Source organism: Sminthopsis crassicaudata, chromosome 6, assembly GCF_048593235.1.
Source record: "Sminthopsis crassicaudata isolate SCR6 chromosome 6, ASM4859323v1, whole genome shotgun sequence".
NCBI lineage: Eukaryota > Metazoa > Chordata > Mammalia > Dasyuromorphia > Dasyuridae > Sminthopsis > Sminthopsis crassicaudata.
In genome coordinates, this window is record NC_133622.1 from 158898810 (window position 1) to 158914274 (window position 15465).

Genomic DNA, 15465 nt, shown 5'->3' on the forward strand with positions numbered 1-15465 from the left:
TGTTAAACAGATCAACCCTGCTGGTACCTTTACTATTGAGGCTATATAGATAATGCTATGACAAATAGATGTCCCTCATTTCAGTTGAAAAATGGAAAATGTATAGAGTTCAGAGATGAATAGTGACCTTGATTAAAGGAAAGGAAAATGGATCCTAAGGAAAAAATACATTAAAATGGCACAGAAGGGGCTAAGGGAAAGATCAGAATAAGCTTATCACTGGCAACAACTATGAGATATTTTGTTTTCTACTGGGGAGAAAAGGAAGTACGTTACCAGCAAAGGAGAAAGCCATGATCTCTTGGAGATGGGGAGCCGCAGTGGGAGGCCGGTACAAGATTTTTCCTTGGTTAACATCTGCCTGAGTGAAATACTGAATGGGGAAATGAGGTCTGTCTTTGTGCTCAATGATACCTGAAAGAGATTATACAAAACTGCATCAGCACCAATGCTGCCACTTGATGGGAAAATTACCATTATCTCAGGATGGGCACAGAGCCTCTTGACCAGGAAAATGGCTTTGATTCTCCAGTGACATATCTAAGACCACAGAGACCATATGGCAAGTCTAAATCTTCAGCCTCTCATCTAGGAGATGGCAGACTCTCTGAACATAAGCAGCAGAGAAATGGCAGAAAGGGAAGCCCTTCCCAACAAGGGAAGATCCTTTGGGACAAGGGAAGCTCCTTCTCTAGATAAGCCTTATCCCAGAAGTGAAGCCCACAATCACTCCTTCCTCTTCTCTGTACAAAAGGTTGGTTATCAACATTTTTTAGCAGAAACAAGAACAAGACAACCAGACATGAGTTTTGGTCTGAATACAGAGCTAACGCTTTAGACATCACAATGGGGGCTAAGCCATAATCCAGGAGCACCTGGACCTCACAGGATATTTTTGGACCAGACCCGTTTTCCGTAACACTTGCCTTCATTTGGATGCAAAGGAGCAGTGATATTATACACAATCCTTCCACTTGGACTCATGGAGTCGACAAAAGAAAGATGGTGGGGCTGTATTACACTCAGCCGATCCTCCTGAACCTAGAGCACAGAGAACAGAATATAAGGATTTTAATGAAAATCAAAACCAGAACAGAAATGAGGGAAAGACATCACTATTCATATAATGCCTACTTTAATGCCAGGAACCGTGCTATGGGCTTTTATAAATATTATTTAGTTTAATCCTCACAACAACCCTGGGAAGGGGGTGTTGTTATTATCCTGATTTTACAAATGAGGAAGTTGTAGACTGTAGTCTCTGATGCTATGATGAGGGCATTAAACTAATTTCTAATTTTAGGCCTAATTAACTCTAATTTATTTGCTTACTAGTTGACTCCATACTTTGCTGGATCCTTACTTTTTAACAGTGTGGATACTCCCCCTCCCTTGATGCAAATTGCATTTCTCTCCTCATTTTATAAATTCATGTCTATGGTCTTCCCATAAATTATCCTCCAAATAACTGCCCGATGCGCTTGTTCTTGCTCTGATTCCCTTAAAATCTCAAAGATAAGAATATTTAACTTTTGTTCTCATTTCATGGCTGGCCCACATCTTTTTCAAGACATCCATTTCCTCAACGATGGCTTTTATTGTACTTTTTGTCCACAAATTGTTGATGGATTCCAGTTAATAGAAGTATAAATGAACAGCCACAATTCTTAAACTTCTATATAGAGCCTCTGCTTTCTCCTTTGGATTTCTGCTAGTGTCCACTCCAGGGAGGCATATTTTTGATCAGCTATTACCTACATAAAGCTCAGACCACTAAGGAGTGTGTAAATAAGACTTAGCAATGGATCGCAACAACTCAGCTATTATTAATTAGCCTTTGAGAGAACCCAGCTCTGAGTACTACAATGCTGGAGGGCTCAGTTTTTACCAATGTCCTTTCATTTTCAAAATTAAAGTCTAGCAAATATCAATAAATGAATATGTCCATACAAAAAGAGTTGAATATAAAATTTATTATATAAAGATAGTGTATTTTTAAGATTATTTCTTTAACACATAAATCAAGTTTAATACAGTAGTACTAACACTGTCCTATTTGTTTGTGTTCCAGAAGCACAGGTGGTTAGCAGCAAGAGCACTGGACCAGTTTAGAGAATTTCTGTTCATATCCAGCCTCATACCCTTCCTACCAAGTAACTTAACCATTTCCTTCAGTTTCTTCAATTGTAAAATGGGGGTAAAAACAGCATCTACCTCAGAGTTGCTGAAGATCAAATATAATATTTATAAAGCACTTAGCACAATACTTGATATATAGTGGGTACTTTATAAATGTTGACTTTGATCATTATTACTATTATTACTATCATTATTACTCTTTTTTAAATGTTTCACTAACACTATCTCTCTCTCCCTCTCCCCTCCTTCCCTCTGTCTCCCTCCTTCCCCCCTTTCTCCTTCTCCCCTTTTTCCTCTCTCTCTCTCTCCCCAACTCTATCACTGCTCCATTGGCTCCCCTCTAGCTTTTCTACTTGAAAATTTAATTACTTGTGGTTTTACTGTGAAAACCAGGCAAACTGCCCCTAACTACAAAATCAGGCTTACTATTAACTGCACTTCCACACTCCAGGGATTCTTTGGCAAATCGGATTTTTTTTTAAAAACCCACTTATAATAGCTAAATTTTCTTATCATCTCCAGCCCCTTCCCAACTCCTTCAAATTTTTACAATTTTTTAAATATAAAAGGAACTAAAAATTGTCATCTTTCTCCTGCGATCTCAGCTCCCCAAGCCACCTATAACATATGCAAAATATATTAACATTTAATTGGTATTATACAGGGAATTGGAAGGATTCCAGTTAGGTGAAAGTCTTCAATTGAGCAGTTTAGAAAGTCAGGTCCTTTTTGCCTGAGCTAACTGTGGCAAACCTTTATTTAACCAAAAGCAGTTTCCTCATCCTTTGCAGCTCAGCCCTCTCTATTGTTCATCTCCCCCCTTCACAAAATTTTGAATTCCTATAGCAAATTTAAACACTGGAAGAGGAAATAATTACCTGTGGGGGGAGTGAGGAGGGGTGAGGGAAAGTTACAAATTAGTAGAGAAAAACAAATAAAGCCAGCCCATACTAAGGGTTCTCTCCTCAATTACTCAAACTGCCTTGGGGTAGAAGAAGGGGAGACAATTCCAAACTTTTCTAATCCCACCAATACAGGTGAACAAGACAGACTCCTTTCCACTTTAAAACTCAACTTCATTTAGAAGGAATTTGCCCATTCTTAAGGATTAAGTTGGGATCAGTCATACTGAAGGAGAGGGACTATAGTCTATTAGAAAAGACTGAATGCTCCAGCTGCTTTGGAACTGCCTCTAAGGCACACTTGTCCCTGGAAGAAACATCTTTTGCAGGTTAGGACAAATTCCCTTTAGTAAAGGGTCATATTTCAGGTTGTTGGAATGTAATGAGCTAGGAAAATCAACAAAGTAAATAGTAGCTAGTCCTTCATCCCCAAAGCAGTCAAGTAACAAAAACAAATTTTAAAAATGCATGTACAGGGCTGCGATTAGCTATATAATGTCCAATGAACCACCTTCTCCAACAGCTTTAGCTATTCCTTGTACCACTTTTTCTTGTCCATATAACTAACAATCTGAAATGCCCTCAATTAAAAACCTAAGTGACTTTAGGGAAGCCTTTAGGGCACAGTGAAGAAAATGGGGAATGAAAAATCAATAGGAACTGGTCCTGAATCCTGACTTCCAAATTTTTATAAGGGTATTTAATGGCAAGTCACTGAATCTGAGTTTTCATTTCTTCATCTATAAAAGGGAATAATAAGATAATAAACATCTATCTCAATAAGTTATTGGGAAGCACGAATGACTTAATGTTCATATTAAATGCCTACTATGTGCCAATGTAATGAAAATAAGTTATGTTACCTTAATAAAATAGTAGGAATGCCTATCAATTTAGCATGATTAATTCCATTTTGTTTTACGTCTCCATTTTGTAAGTTGTTTTGAGTAATTTGTTTTTTTCTATAAATTGTTTTTTCAATACTGAAACAAGCAGTTATATGATATTGTAATGATAATAAAATAACTAGCATTTATAGAGTATGACATAGTAAACCACCTGTGTGTTCTTAAACAATAAATATATGTAGATCCTCCAGTAAGAGATCACAATAGAAAAATATTATAAACAACTTGATTAGAAGTCTATCAATCAAATTATGCAGTTAGTAATTTAAGAACACACATAACTAAAAATATTTTTAAAATTACATCGGAGGCCCCCAACCATCAGTCTGTTCCAAGGGTTCAATTAGAACTGGTTAGGGGAACACTATTATCCACACTTGAGATTCAGGCAGCCCATGTCTTTGGAGGAGAGCACTATTTGATGAAGACCTTTCAGATAACTATCTGGGAGGAAGGCATCTTCAGAAAAATGTAAGCAGCAAATGGAATGAGAACTAGGATGGTGTAATGGAAAGGGAACTGGATTTGGGATTCAGGAAAACAAGGGTTCAAATAACATCCTAGACATTGTGTGAACTTGGCCAATCTGCCTAATCACAGGATGAGACAAACTGGATGGAGGGATCTCCAAAGTCCTTCTAAGTATCTTATCTTCATCTACACGACACTGATTTCTTGTGCTGGGCCTTTAAGTTTTTAAAGCTCTCCATTCCCCACAGTTGGGATATTATGGAGCATTCAGTATGGCAATATTTATGTTTTTTATACTGTTCTTAAATTTGTAAAAATCAATTTTATGTCCAGATAATTGGGCAACAATTCTGTCAGTATAAACGATTTGTTTCAATGTAGTTTATCTGCTGAATTCTCAAAGAGATTTTAGTAGAGGAGGATATTCTCTGTTAGTTGGTCAAGAGTAGGAAGTTTCCGTTATATCTTAATGCAGACTCAGAAATACCAAAATCTAATGCAAGGAAACATGGAGCCTACAAAACAGAAAAGCAAGCTGGCATTATTGAAATCTACTCATATGAAAAGGGAAGTTAGGGAGAATAGAAGGAACAGGCCAAACTCCCTAGGCTTGAGGAAATGGGGCACCCAATCACAGTAACCTCAAGGGTTCTTACCTAGCTTTGGGAAAGGGAGCAGGAGCATGGAACTTGGATTGATTAGTGCTAGTGGAGGGCATGACTTCTGGAGAATTGTTGGCTTGCTTACTTAGCTCCTATTCCCCAGAAAAACTGTTCTTATTCTGACACCGTGGCTCAGTCTTGAGCTTTGCTTTTTTGTTGGTTTTTTATCTTTCTTGGGGTTTCTTCATTTAGCAGGGTGAGGAGGTTAATGGGGCCATTACTTGGTATATAATTCGAGCCCCTGATCATGTCTTTCTGGACAATGGAGAGTTAAATTTCTGCAAACTGCCTTGACGTGTGACTTATTTTCCACCACCAAGTCATTGTATAATCTATAAAGATCAAAATGTCTTGGTTCTTTGAGCACAGCCTTTCTATAATTTCTGGTGGCAAAGATATGATGCTAAATCTTTATTATAAACCCCTTCATTTCTATAAACAAATCTGCATGACTTAGTCATTTGTTTGATGCTGGTTTATCCAACTGTTGTCTGAGTTCATGTGGCTCCTACCCATAAAGGCTCCTACTTTTTGATTTTGCTCTTGGATCTTGGCTATTTCACAGGATCCCCATGGAGATAAACATTTTTCGGTAAAATTTAACAAATTATCTCAAATGCCAGATCTCGGCGTTTCTGCAACACTTGATGCTGTTTGATCTCTTTCTGGATATTTGTTTCTTTTTTGTGTTTTCAAGATCTCTCTTTCTCTCCCTTCCTCCCTCCCTCCCCCCTCTCTCTTTCCTTCTGTCTGTCTGTGTCTCTTTGTCTGTCTGTCTCTCTCTCTCTCTCTCTCTCTCTCTCTCTCTCTCTCTTTCTCTCTCTCTCTCCCTCTCTCCCCCTTTTTTCTTTCTCTGTCTGTCTCTTTGTCTCTATGTGTCTGTTGTTTTTCTCTGTTTCCCTCTCACCATCTCTGTGTGTGTTTGTGTGTGTCTTTTTGTCTCTTTCTCTCTCTCTCTGTCTCTGTCATTTTTTAGTCTTCATCTCTGGATATTTATACATGTCATGCATGACCACTAACCTAGGAGAAATCCTAGGTTCTCCTCTCTTTTCTCTCTATAATCTCTCACCTGGTGATCTTACCAACTTCCATGAACTCAATTAGAATCTCTGCAGATGATTCCAAATCCTCTATAGCCAGCTCTGATTTGTTCTTCAGTACCAGTCCCATATCACAGACTGCCTATAGAACATTTTGAACTAGAGGTCCCAAAGGTCTCTCAAACTCAGAAACAATACTCAAATTCTCAAAATAAAACTCATGATCTTCCTTCTGAAAAATCACCTCTCCTCCAAATGCCCTTCTTACTATTAAAAGCACCTCTGTCCTTCTCATCACTCAGGCCTGTCATTCTTGACTCCTCTCACAGAATTTGATAATGGAAGAATCTTAATAACAAATTATTTATGTATATATTATAATTGTTGGCCCAGACCTGTGACTGCATATGTCTAGGAAAAACTCCAGAGAAGAAACTACCTCTACCCAATGCAAGTTATCAACTACTGTGCAGCTTATAACCTCAGAAAAGAGATTCTTATCTTAGAGTCCACAGATTATGGATTTGCAAATAAATTTCAGGGAGTTTGTTTATAAATCAATCAATAAACATTTATTAAGTAGCTGATATAGGTTAGGCACTATGCTAAGTTCATGAGTCCATAAACTTTGGATGGGAAAATGTTAATATCTTTATTGTCATTAACCTCTCAAAAAATTAGCATTTCCTTCCATTTAAAAAAAAACAAAAACAAATATTATTCTGAGAAGGAATCCAAAGACTTCATCAGACTTTAAAAATCAATGACCAAAAAATGGTTAATAATTCCTGCCATGCAATTTCAATAGACTTGTGATGGAAAGAACTATCTGCATCTAGAGAGAGGAGTATGGAGACTGAATGTAAATCAAACAAGTATTTTTACTTTTTTATTGTTGTTGCTATTGTTTGTTTGCTTGGGTTTTTTTCTTTCATATTTTTCCCTTTTGATCTGATTTTTCTTGCATGACATGATAAATATGGAAATATATTTTAAGAACTGTACATATTTAACATGTTAGATTGCCTGCTGTCTACAGGAGGATGGAGGTGAGAAGAGAGGGAGAAAAATTTGCAAGTTTTTGCAAAGGTTTATGTTGACAACTATCTTTGCATGTATTTTGACTAGAAATGATTTTAATTTCTTCGTCTGAAAATTGTCTTTTCATATCCTGTGATCATTTGATTGGAGAATGACTTTTCTTCTCATTAATTTGAGTCAGTTATCTATCTTGGATATAAAAAATTTTCCCCAGTTTTCTGCTTCCCTTCTAATCATGACTGAATTTGTTTGTACAAAACCTTTTTAATTTAACATAATCAAAATGATCAATTTTGCATTTCATAATGTACTCTAGTTCTTCTTTGGCCTTAAATTCCTTCCTTCTCCATAGATCTGAGAAGTCGACTATCCTTTGCTCTCCTAATATTCTTATTTATGTCTAAATTATTTATGTTTAAATCATGAACCCATTTAGATCTTATCTTGGTATAGAGTATTAGGTGTTGGTCAATGCCTAGTTTCTGCTATACTAGTTTCCAATTTTCCCAGCAATTTTTGTCAAATAGTGAGTTCTTATTCCAGAAACTGGGGTCTTTGGATTTATCAAACACTAGATTAGTATAATCATTGACTATTGTGTCTTGTGAACCTAATCTATTGCATTGATCAATTACTATTTTCTAGTCAGTATCAAATGGTTTTGATGACCTCTTTGCATTATTTTGAAAAATAAAAAGCTATTATTTTTAAAAGAATTTAAAAATAAACTTAAATAAAAAAAGAATTCCTATCTTGGAGTGTTGACTAAAGTTTAAATGGCATGTTCAAGGTAATATAACTAGTATAGATCAGAATCAAAATTGGAACTCAGGTCTGATGCTCCAACTACACTGTGTCTCATATACATAATGCATACATATATACACAATATGATACGTATAAACATAACCAGAGTAGTCCCAAATTGCATTAATTTAATGTGGGTGAAAAGAATGAAAAACTTACTAAGCAACAGGCACCATCCTAATTTTATGAATCACTTATGAGAAAAGTAAAATTGCTATCAAATATGTTTTATGCTTAACAATGCACAAATTATATTTAGAATAATATCCCACAAAACATTTAATATAAATCATAATTGAAAAATTAAATATAATTGTTCTTAAACCTCAGTCTATATACTTGGACACACACGTATACTAATCTCTGCATTTCATTTACTCAGGATCTTAGGAGGTCACTTTAAAAACCTGGCAAGATTCAGAAAATGTAGATAATTTCTATGACTCTTAATCTAGAGTCATTAAACCCCAAATCATTTAAACCCCAAATAAGACTATTGGTTGTCATTTAGGCAAATACTGTACCCATATGTGTATATACATAGTTTATGTGTATATTGAGTATATGTATTTATATAGATGCCTATGTGTATAAATGTAAATATGTTTACATAGATGTATATGTTTGAGTTATTTTCAAAAAAAATCAATCCAAATTCCTCTAGCCAGAATGATAAATTATGAATTTTATAGTGCTGATAAATTATGGTTTTTTATATTATTATTTACAGTGTGAATAACAGCATTAACTATTCATTAAAAACACTCTACTTTTCCCCTTTTTGTCTTTGTCTTGTATAAAACCCATCATTTCTGAAGTGATGGTTGTTCTCTTTGTTGTGGTTCAAATCTGCAAGCTTGTAGTTCAATTATGTACGAATACGGGGGCACCAACTAAATGGGCATCCTGTTGGAAGGCATCCTGCTTATACATTTAGCAAGACAGCATTATCATTAACGAGAGCCCCATGCACTCTGGGGCTTAACAAGAGTCAGCATCTGCCAAAGAGTAAAAGGTTATAATATTCCAGAGTAGGAGGATCACATCAGAAGGAAGGCTTTCTCTTCAAAGACAGTCGGCACTTTTCTGATCTCATCCAACCATTTTACCCTGAGAACATAATGATAGGATCCTACCTGTCACGGAATGCTCAGGGGCAGGGTAGTCACCAGGAAGAGCTGGAGGATGGCTAGCCACTAAGTGGTCCAAGGAGGACTTCTCAGAAGTGCTGGACTTTGAGCTATTGGCAATGATGAATGCAAGGTTATGTACAGCACCCATCAAAGATCATTTAGGAATTTTTCCTTCTTATTTAGGGTGACAGGCTACTTTAGGAGCAAAATTTAGGATCAGGGGAGAAGAACTAAAGGCTAAGATTGCAATTCTCTCTTTTTTTTAAATTTTACACTACTGTCATATTCCAAAATACTCCTTCAATTCTTGGACTATCCAAGCCACTATCATCACTGAATTCATCTTTATAAGCAAGAGAAAGTTTAGTAAAGTCGATAGTCAACAAGGATGCCATATTGGTAGCATGTGCATAATTCTAGATCCCATAGTCCCCCCGCCTTGAGAAGAAGGAAAGTGGCTTTCATCATTTTTCCCTGAGGACCAAAATGAGTTACTGTAATGAATCCATGTTGAGCTGCTTTTTAGTGCTGTTTTCATTGAAATTATGGCTTTTGTACTGCTGATCTATTTATTTCACTCTGTGTTGATACACAGAAGTTTTCTAAGTCTATCCTATTCTAAGTCTATAATATTCTATATTCTATTTTTATTTTCTAAGTCTATTCTAAGTTTATTTTCTCAGTCTATTCTAAGTCTATTTCTATATTAGTCTATATTTCACTACATGTATATATATAAGTATATACTATATATGTCAACAATATATGTATGATATATGTAGTATATGTCAATACACTATACAATATACTATATATGCCAACTGGCATATATAGAATACTATAGAAATATAGAAATAGAATAGAGTAGATTATATAGTGAATAAATCCCTGGGCCTGGGATGCTTATTACCTATGAGATCCTGGCATTTAACCTCTGCTTGTCTCAATTTTCTCAATTATAAACTGGGGATAATGATAGCATCTATCCTCCAGGATCACTATGAAGAGCTTATGGGGTAATAATTGTAAAATGTTCTACCCAGTGCCTGGTATTCAGTAGGCACTATTATAGTTAGTTATTATTATTCCTCCAAGACTCAATGGATCTATGGATTTATTGCTTGGGGAATTCCCTCCAAAGGTGCAAACTCCAACAACATAATACAAAAACACTAATCTTATCTGTGTCTCCCCATAAGCTTGGATGGGGGTTTGGGCAACTTAAATGGACACCACTTGAGCAACAGGGACACATTCCAATCATCCACTTGCCTTCCCTCATCTTCTCTAACTATCATGCAATTCTTCAGTGTTTTTGGAATTCCTCATTGATTATATGTCCCAGACAATTCATACTTATCATGTGGCTCTCCATTGCTTCTAAGATACTCATTTTAAATGTACTGAAGACAATTGTATTCCATGTCTCACCATAAAACAATGCTGGTAAAATATTAGTGGTGAAAAGATGAGGCATGCTTTTATGAAAAGCTTAGCTCATAAAAGAAGCTTTACAATTTCTCCAAGTAATCCAATCAACTCTTCTATTTATAAAGCAACTTCCAAGGTTTCTCTGACTTTCTTGTATTCATTGCTTTCTATAGCACAGCAGTATTCATTTAGGTAAGGAGAGTACCTAAGTTTTAAGTCATTCAAAGAAGTTCATTTTTATAATACTTACATAATAGTGGTTCTGCACACCTTACTCCACATCAGTTCATAAAAAACTTTTTATGCCTCACAGAAATGATCTTTTTTTCCTTATTTTTATAGCATAATACTATTTAATTATGTTCAGATACCATAATTTGTTCAGAAATTTCCCAGTGATGGGCATCCCAACACACAAAGAGCTGCTACAAACATTTTTGTACATAGAGGCCCCTTTTGTCTTTCTCTGATCTTTTTTGGAAGCAATGTGGCAGCCCCGAGTCAAGGGCATGCATTCTTTAGTAACGTTTCATGCAAAATTCCAAAAGTTTTGGACTCATTCACAGAACATCAGTATGCTACTTTCCCATAGTTCCTTCATGACAAATACAAGAGACGCAGTAACCTTTCTGGTGTGATTCCGAATTGTCTCCCAGAATAGGCTTAAGCTACTCTTTTACTGTTATTTCCCCCCTTCTTATTCAGTCTCCATCTCACTGGTTTTCTTCCTCTCAATACCAGTCAGATCTGAATGTGTGTTCTCAGTCAATCGCCTTCTTTCTTTCCTGATATCAGCAGGAGGTACCAAAGGCAAGCAACAGTCTTGTTATATCCCATGCTGAGAAGACAATATCTAGAATATTTGAGTATTATGTTCATTTCCTGATGCCTCTCTGTTCCTGGCTATGTCCTTAGTCAGCAGCTGTGAATTACATCCTATTATCATTTCAGTAAGGCAAAGTCATAATATTCTTGTGGGCAAAAAAAAAAAATGTAAGATGAATAACAGCATTCAGGTGGATTTTAACTGAGCAAAAAATCCTTACCCGCAGAGTATTTATTAATATCAACACAGGGCAAGGACTCTAATAATAATCCTAATCATAATACATATATGCATAAACATATACACAAACGTATCTGACTATATTCACATATATGCATAAACAAAGAATATTTCATGAATAGCAAAGCACTCTGTCCTTCAAGGCTCTGTACTAGCTTGGATAAAGACCTGCTTATCAAATTGCAGAAGACGCAAACCCAGAGAACAAAATCCTTTGATTAAAAACCAGGATTCAAAAGTATCTCAAAAGGCTGAAACAATGGGCGAAAACAAAAAACCCCAGGCATTTTATAGGCACAAATATGAAATCTGACATTTAAGAAGATCTCAGCAGTCTAAATATGCAAAAGGAAAGACATCCCATGGTTTAATAGTCACATGAAGGGATTAGCTCCAGAGGCCAGACAGAACCAGGAGCAATGGGAAAATGTTTTAGAGGTAGGATTTATTTAGGCTTGACATATGGAGAAATATTCTAAAAATAAAATAAGTTGTCTCGTGAGTTGATGGGTTCCGTCATCATGAGAATATTCAATATAAAGGCTAGATAACCACCTATTAGACAAGTTATTGAGGAATTCTTACACATTTTATACAATGACCACAATGCTTTGAGATCCACGATTCCTACATTGAGTGAAAAATATGTGCATACCATTAATGATAAAGGGAGGATAAATGAAATTATTGTAAAGTCAGGAGTTCACCTGGTTTGAAGGAAGGAACATTTTCATTCCCACTGAATTATTTCTCCTATCTAAAGAAATGACAGGGAAACCTCTCGGACCGAACTCACAGTCATATGCAGATTGGCTCCCAGGAAAAGCTTTGGCGGTTCAGGTGCTTTTGGCAAGATGGCAATGTTGAATACTTGGTTCTCCAGATGGGCTTGGGGGGCAATTGTACTGGATACCTGCAAGGGCAGGACAGAGGAATAAGACTCTAATCTGTATTTAGATCCATACATTCACTCTGAGATATATTCAAGACCAACCTAGCCTTCTTGTAATACTTCACACACTTGAGACAGCGAGGTGACACAATGGACAGAGTTTTGAGGCATCTGGATAGTGCAGTGGGAAAAAAATTAGTGCTGGACTGAGAAAGAACTGAGTTTAAATATAGATTCAGACATTTTGTAGTTGTATGATTCTGGGAAAATCATTTAAATTCTTTCTGCCTCAGTTTCTGGGAAAAGCTCCCAGAGTTGTTGAGGATAAAATGAAATAATATTAGTGAAATACTTAGCACTTTGAGTCTGATGCACAGTAGGCTAGCAATATTTATCAAGCCCAGGTCCAAGCAGGTTCTACATCCTTGTTCTGCATCCCCTAGATACCAGTAGCTTCCTTATATCAAAGATGAATGAATCAATCCTCTAAGTAAGTCACAGTGTCTTTTACTGGGGCACATATTACAGAAATTCTGAGTCTTAATATACAAACTAACAGATGGAAGGTATTGATAGCTCATGACAGCATTTCAGAAAGAAAACAGAATTAAATCTGCAGAGCTCAGCTGATCTCATTTAGTACATAAAGCAAACAAAAAGGTGAAAGAAAAGGGCAGGAGCGAATAAAAGCATAGCATTTATCTCATTTTAGATCTATTTAATATCTCTAAAGTGGTGAATGGAAAATGACTGGCACTTTTACAAGCCCCCATTCATACACACTATTATAGGGAAGTTGGTTTAATAAATAAAACAAAGTCTGATGCCTTTACAATAACATTCACAAAATTCATATGTTTCAATGAGCTCTGTCTCTTTCAGAGATATCCTATGGGAAACTCAGTACTTTTTGCAGCGATCCTGCCATTACACAATGCATTTTTATAGATCTACCTTAGGGAGGATGTATAGAATATCAAGGTCCAGATCCACAACAAGACCAATCCATTTCCTCTATTTTGTTAGGGACCTAAAGCTAGTTTTATCTTAGCCAAAGTCCTCTCAAATACAAGTTTGCATCTAATAGCAAAAGACTTGCCATCTGTAGGGAAAGGGGAAGGAAGAACCATTTCTTAAGCATCTATTATGTGCCAAGCATTTTACAAATATTATCTTCACAATAACCCTGGGAGGGAGATCCTGTTATGATTCCCATTTTACATATGTGGAAACTGAGGCAAACATAGATGAAGTGAAAGGATCACAAAGCTGGTAAGAGCCTGAGGCCAGATTGAACTCAAATATTGTGTTCTTTCCACTGTATTACCTAGCTGCCTACCAAAGCTACTCATACAAATGTAATATAAATTTTAAAAGAAATTCCAAAGAAGAAGATTTCCAAAAATGCCTTTGAGTATTTTGGAGTCATTTGAACAAGTACATTGGCTCCCAAGATGAATAATTTGAAGATTAAATTAATTTGGATACTATGCATGTTTTCAAAAATCAGCCATGTTCCTTCATATTCAGATCTTGTACAGTAATAGTTGATTAATTATTGGGTGACAGGGTATAATCGCAGAGTCATCTCTAGCATTTTCTGTACCTACAGCTAACTTTTTTTTCTGCCAGAACTTATACTTTACTGATCCAGTCTTCAAGAACCTCAGGTCTCCTTTCTGCCACATGGAGGCAATGGAAGAAGACTTTAGTGGAGGAAATGGTTTGTTTCGTGTATTGCCATGAAAATTAGATGGAAAATCCTTGGTCCTTGATATGCATACCTGCTTTAACTATAGCTTGGGATAGTACATCCTATATTTTTCTTGATATTTTGAAATAAATCTGTCCTATAAACATTTCTAGGGAAAAAAACGAAGAGTTATTTGTTCCTTTGGATCTATTCTTACTTAGATAACTATACCTTTAAATCTCTTGGAAAGAACATTTTGAATTGGCAAGTGAAGCTACCTATCTTACGGGTTTATAAGAGTGTTTGCTTTTATTATGACATCAATATAAAATTACCCACAGTCCTTTTTTATATTTGATGCTTTGATGTATCATTTATCTACATACACACACATTACTATTAGTTATGCTTCAAGGTACTGAGATAATGAACCAGAGAGTACCTGAAAGCTGAAGGAATCGCTCTGAGTCTGGGAACCCGAATGCTTGTACCACACAACGCCCTCATTGATATCCTGCTGGGTGAAGGTGTTGGTGGGTGTGGCCATTCTCCCATCAGGCAGGTGCTGCCTCCCATCCACTGGACTGCCCGCCGGCATGTTCATCAAAAGAACCAACTCCCCTGTAGAAGCAGAGCACAATTACCAAGAGGCAGATGGGCTGTCAACTCTTTATAGACTCATAGAGTTTCTAAAAGATACTCATGAATGTTCTGCCAGGAGTTTCTATTCTTTCACCAGAAAAGAGTTGCTGCCCATATAGCTGACTATAGATATGTTTCATCCAAAGCACTCCAGTCCCTGGGAGAGCAGTCTTTTCACTTTTTAATTTGTAATTTTTCTTTTTTATTTTCTTACCATCTAGCAAGGATAAGGGTCACAAAAAGGTAATCATTACAAAATCTTAGATAGCATTTACAAATCTAAAGCAAGTCTAACCATTTCTGCAAATAGCACCAAAGTTAAGTATGAAACAAGTGACTTATGTCCACTAAAATTGCATTAGAAAATCAAAGGGATATGGAGGTGTGGGATAGGGTTAGTTGATAAAGGACTAGTTTCTGATCCAGAAAACTCCGGGATCAAATCCTGCCTTGGACACATTCTGAATCTGGTCCAGGTAAATCATTTAATCCCTCAGAGTTCTAAAGCATGGCTTCTTAAACTTTTTCCACTTACAACCCCTTTACCATGAGAAATTTTTTTCCAAGAAATTATCTTTTTTTAAAAGATTTTTATTTTCAAAACATATGCATAGATAATTTTCAACATTCACCCTTGC

The 15465-nt window shown here is 36.2% G+C and overlaps 1 protein-coding gene across 1 annotated transcript in view; it reads right to left on the reverse strand.

The window, feature by feature from the left end:
* The window catches only part of FRAS1 (Fraser extracellular matrix complex subunit 1), a 488324-nt gene that overhangs the window by 130159 nt on the left and 342700 nt on the right, over nucleotides 1-15465 (reverse strand). The window contains exons 30-33 of the mRNA XM_074276760.1: nucleotides 14628-14806; nucleotides 12397-12513; nucleotides 927-1041; nucleotides 277-414 (exon numbers count right to left, since the gene is read on the reverse strand). Of these exons, the coding sequence (XP_074132861.1) occupies nucleotides 277-414; nucleotides 927-1041; nucleotides 12397-12513; nucleotides 14628-14806 (549 nt within the window). The remainder of the gene's footprint in view (nucleotides 1-276; nucleotides 415-926; nucleotides 1042-12396; nucleotides 12514-14627; nucleotides 14807-15465) is intronic.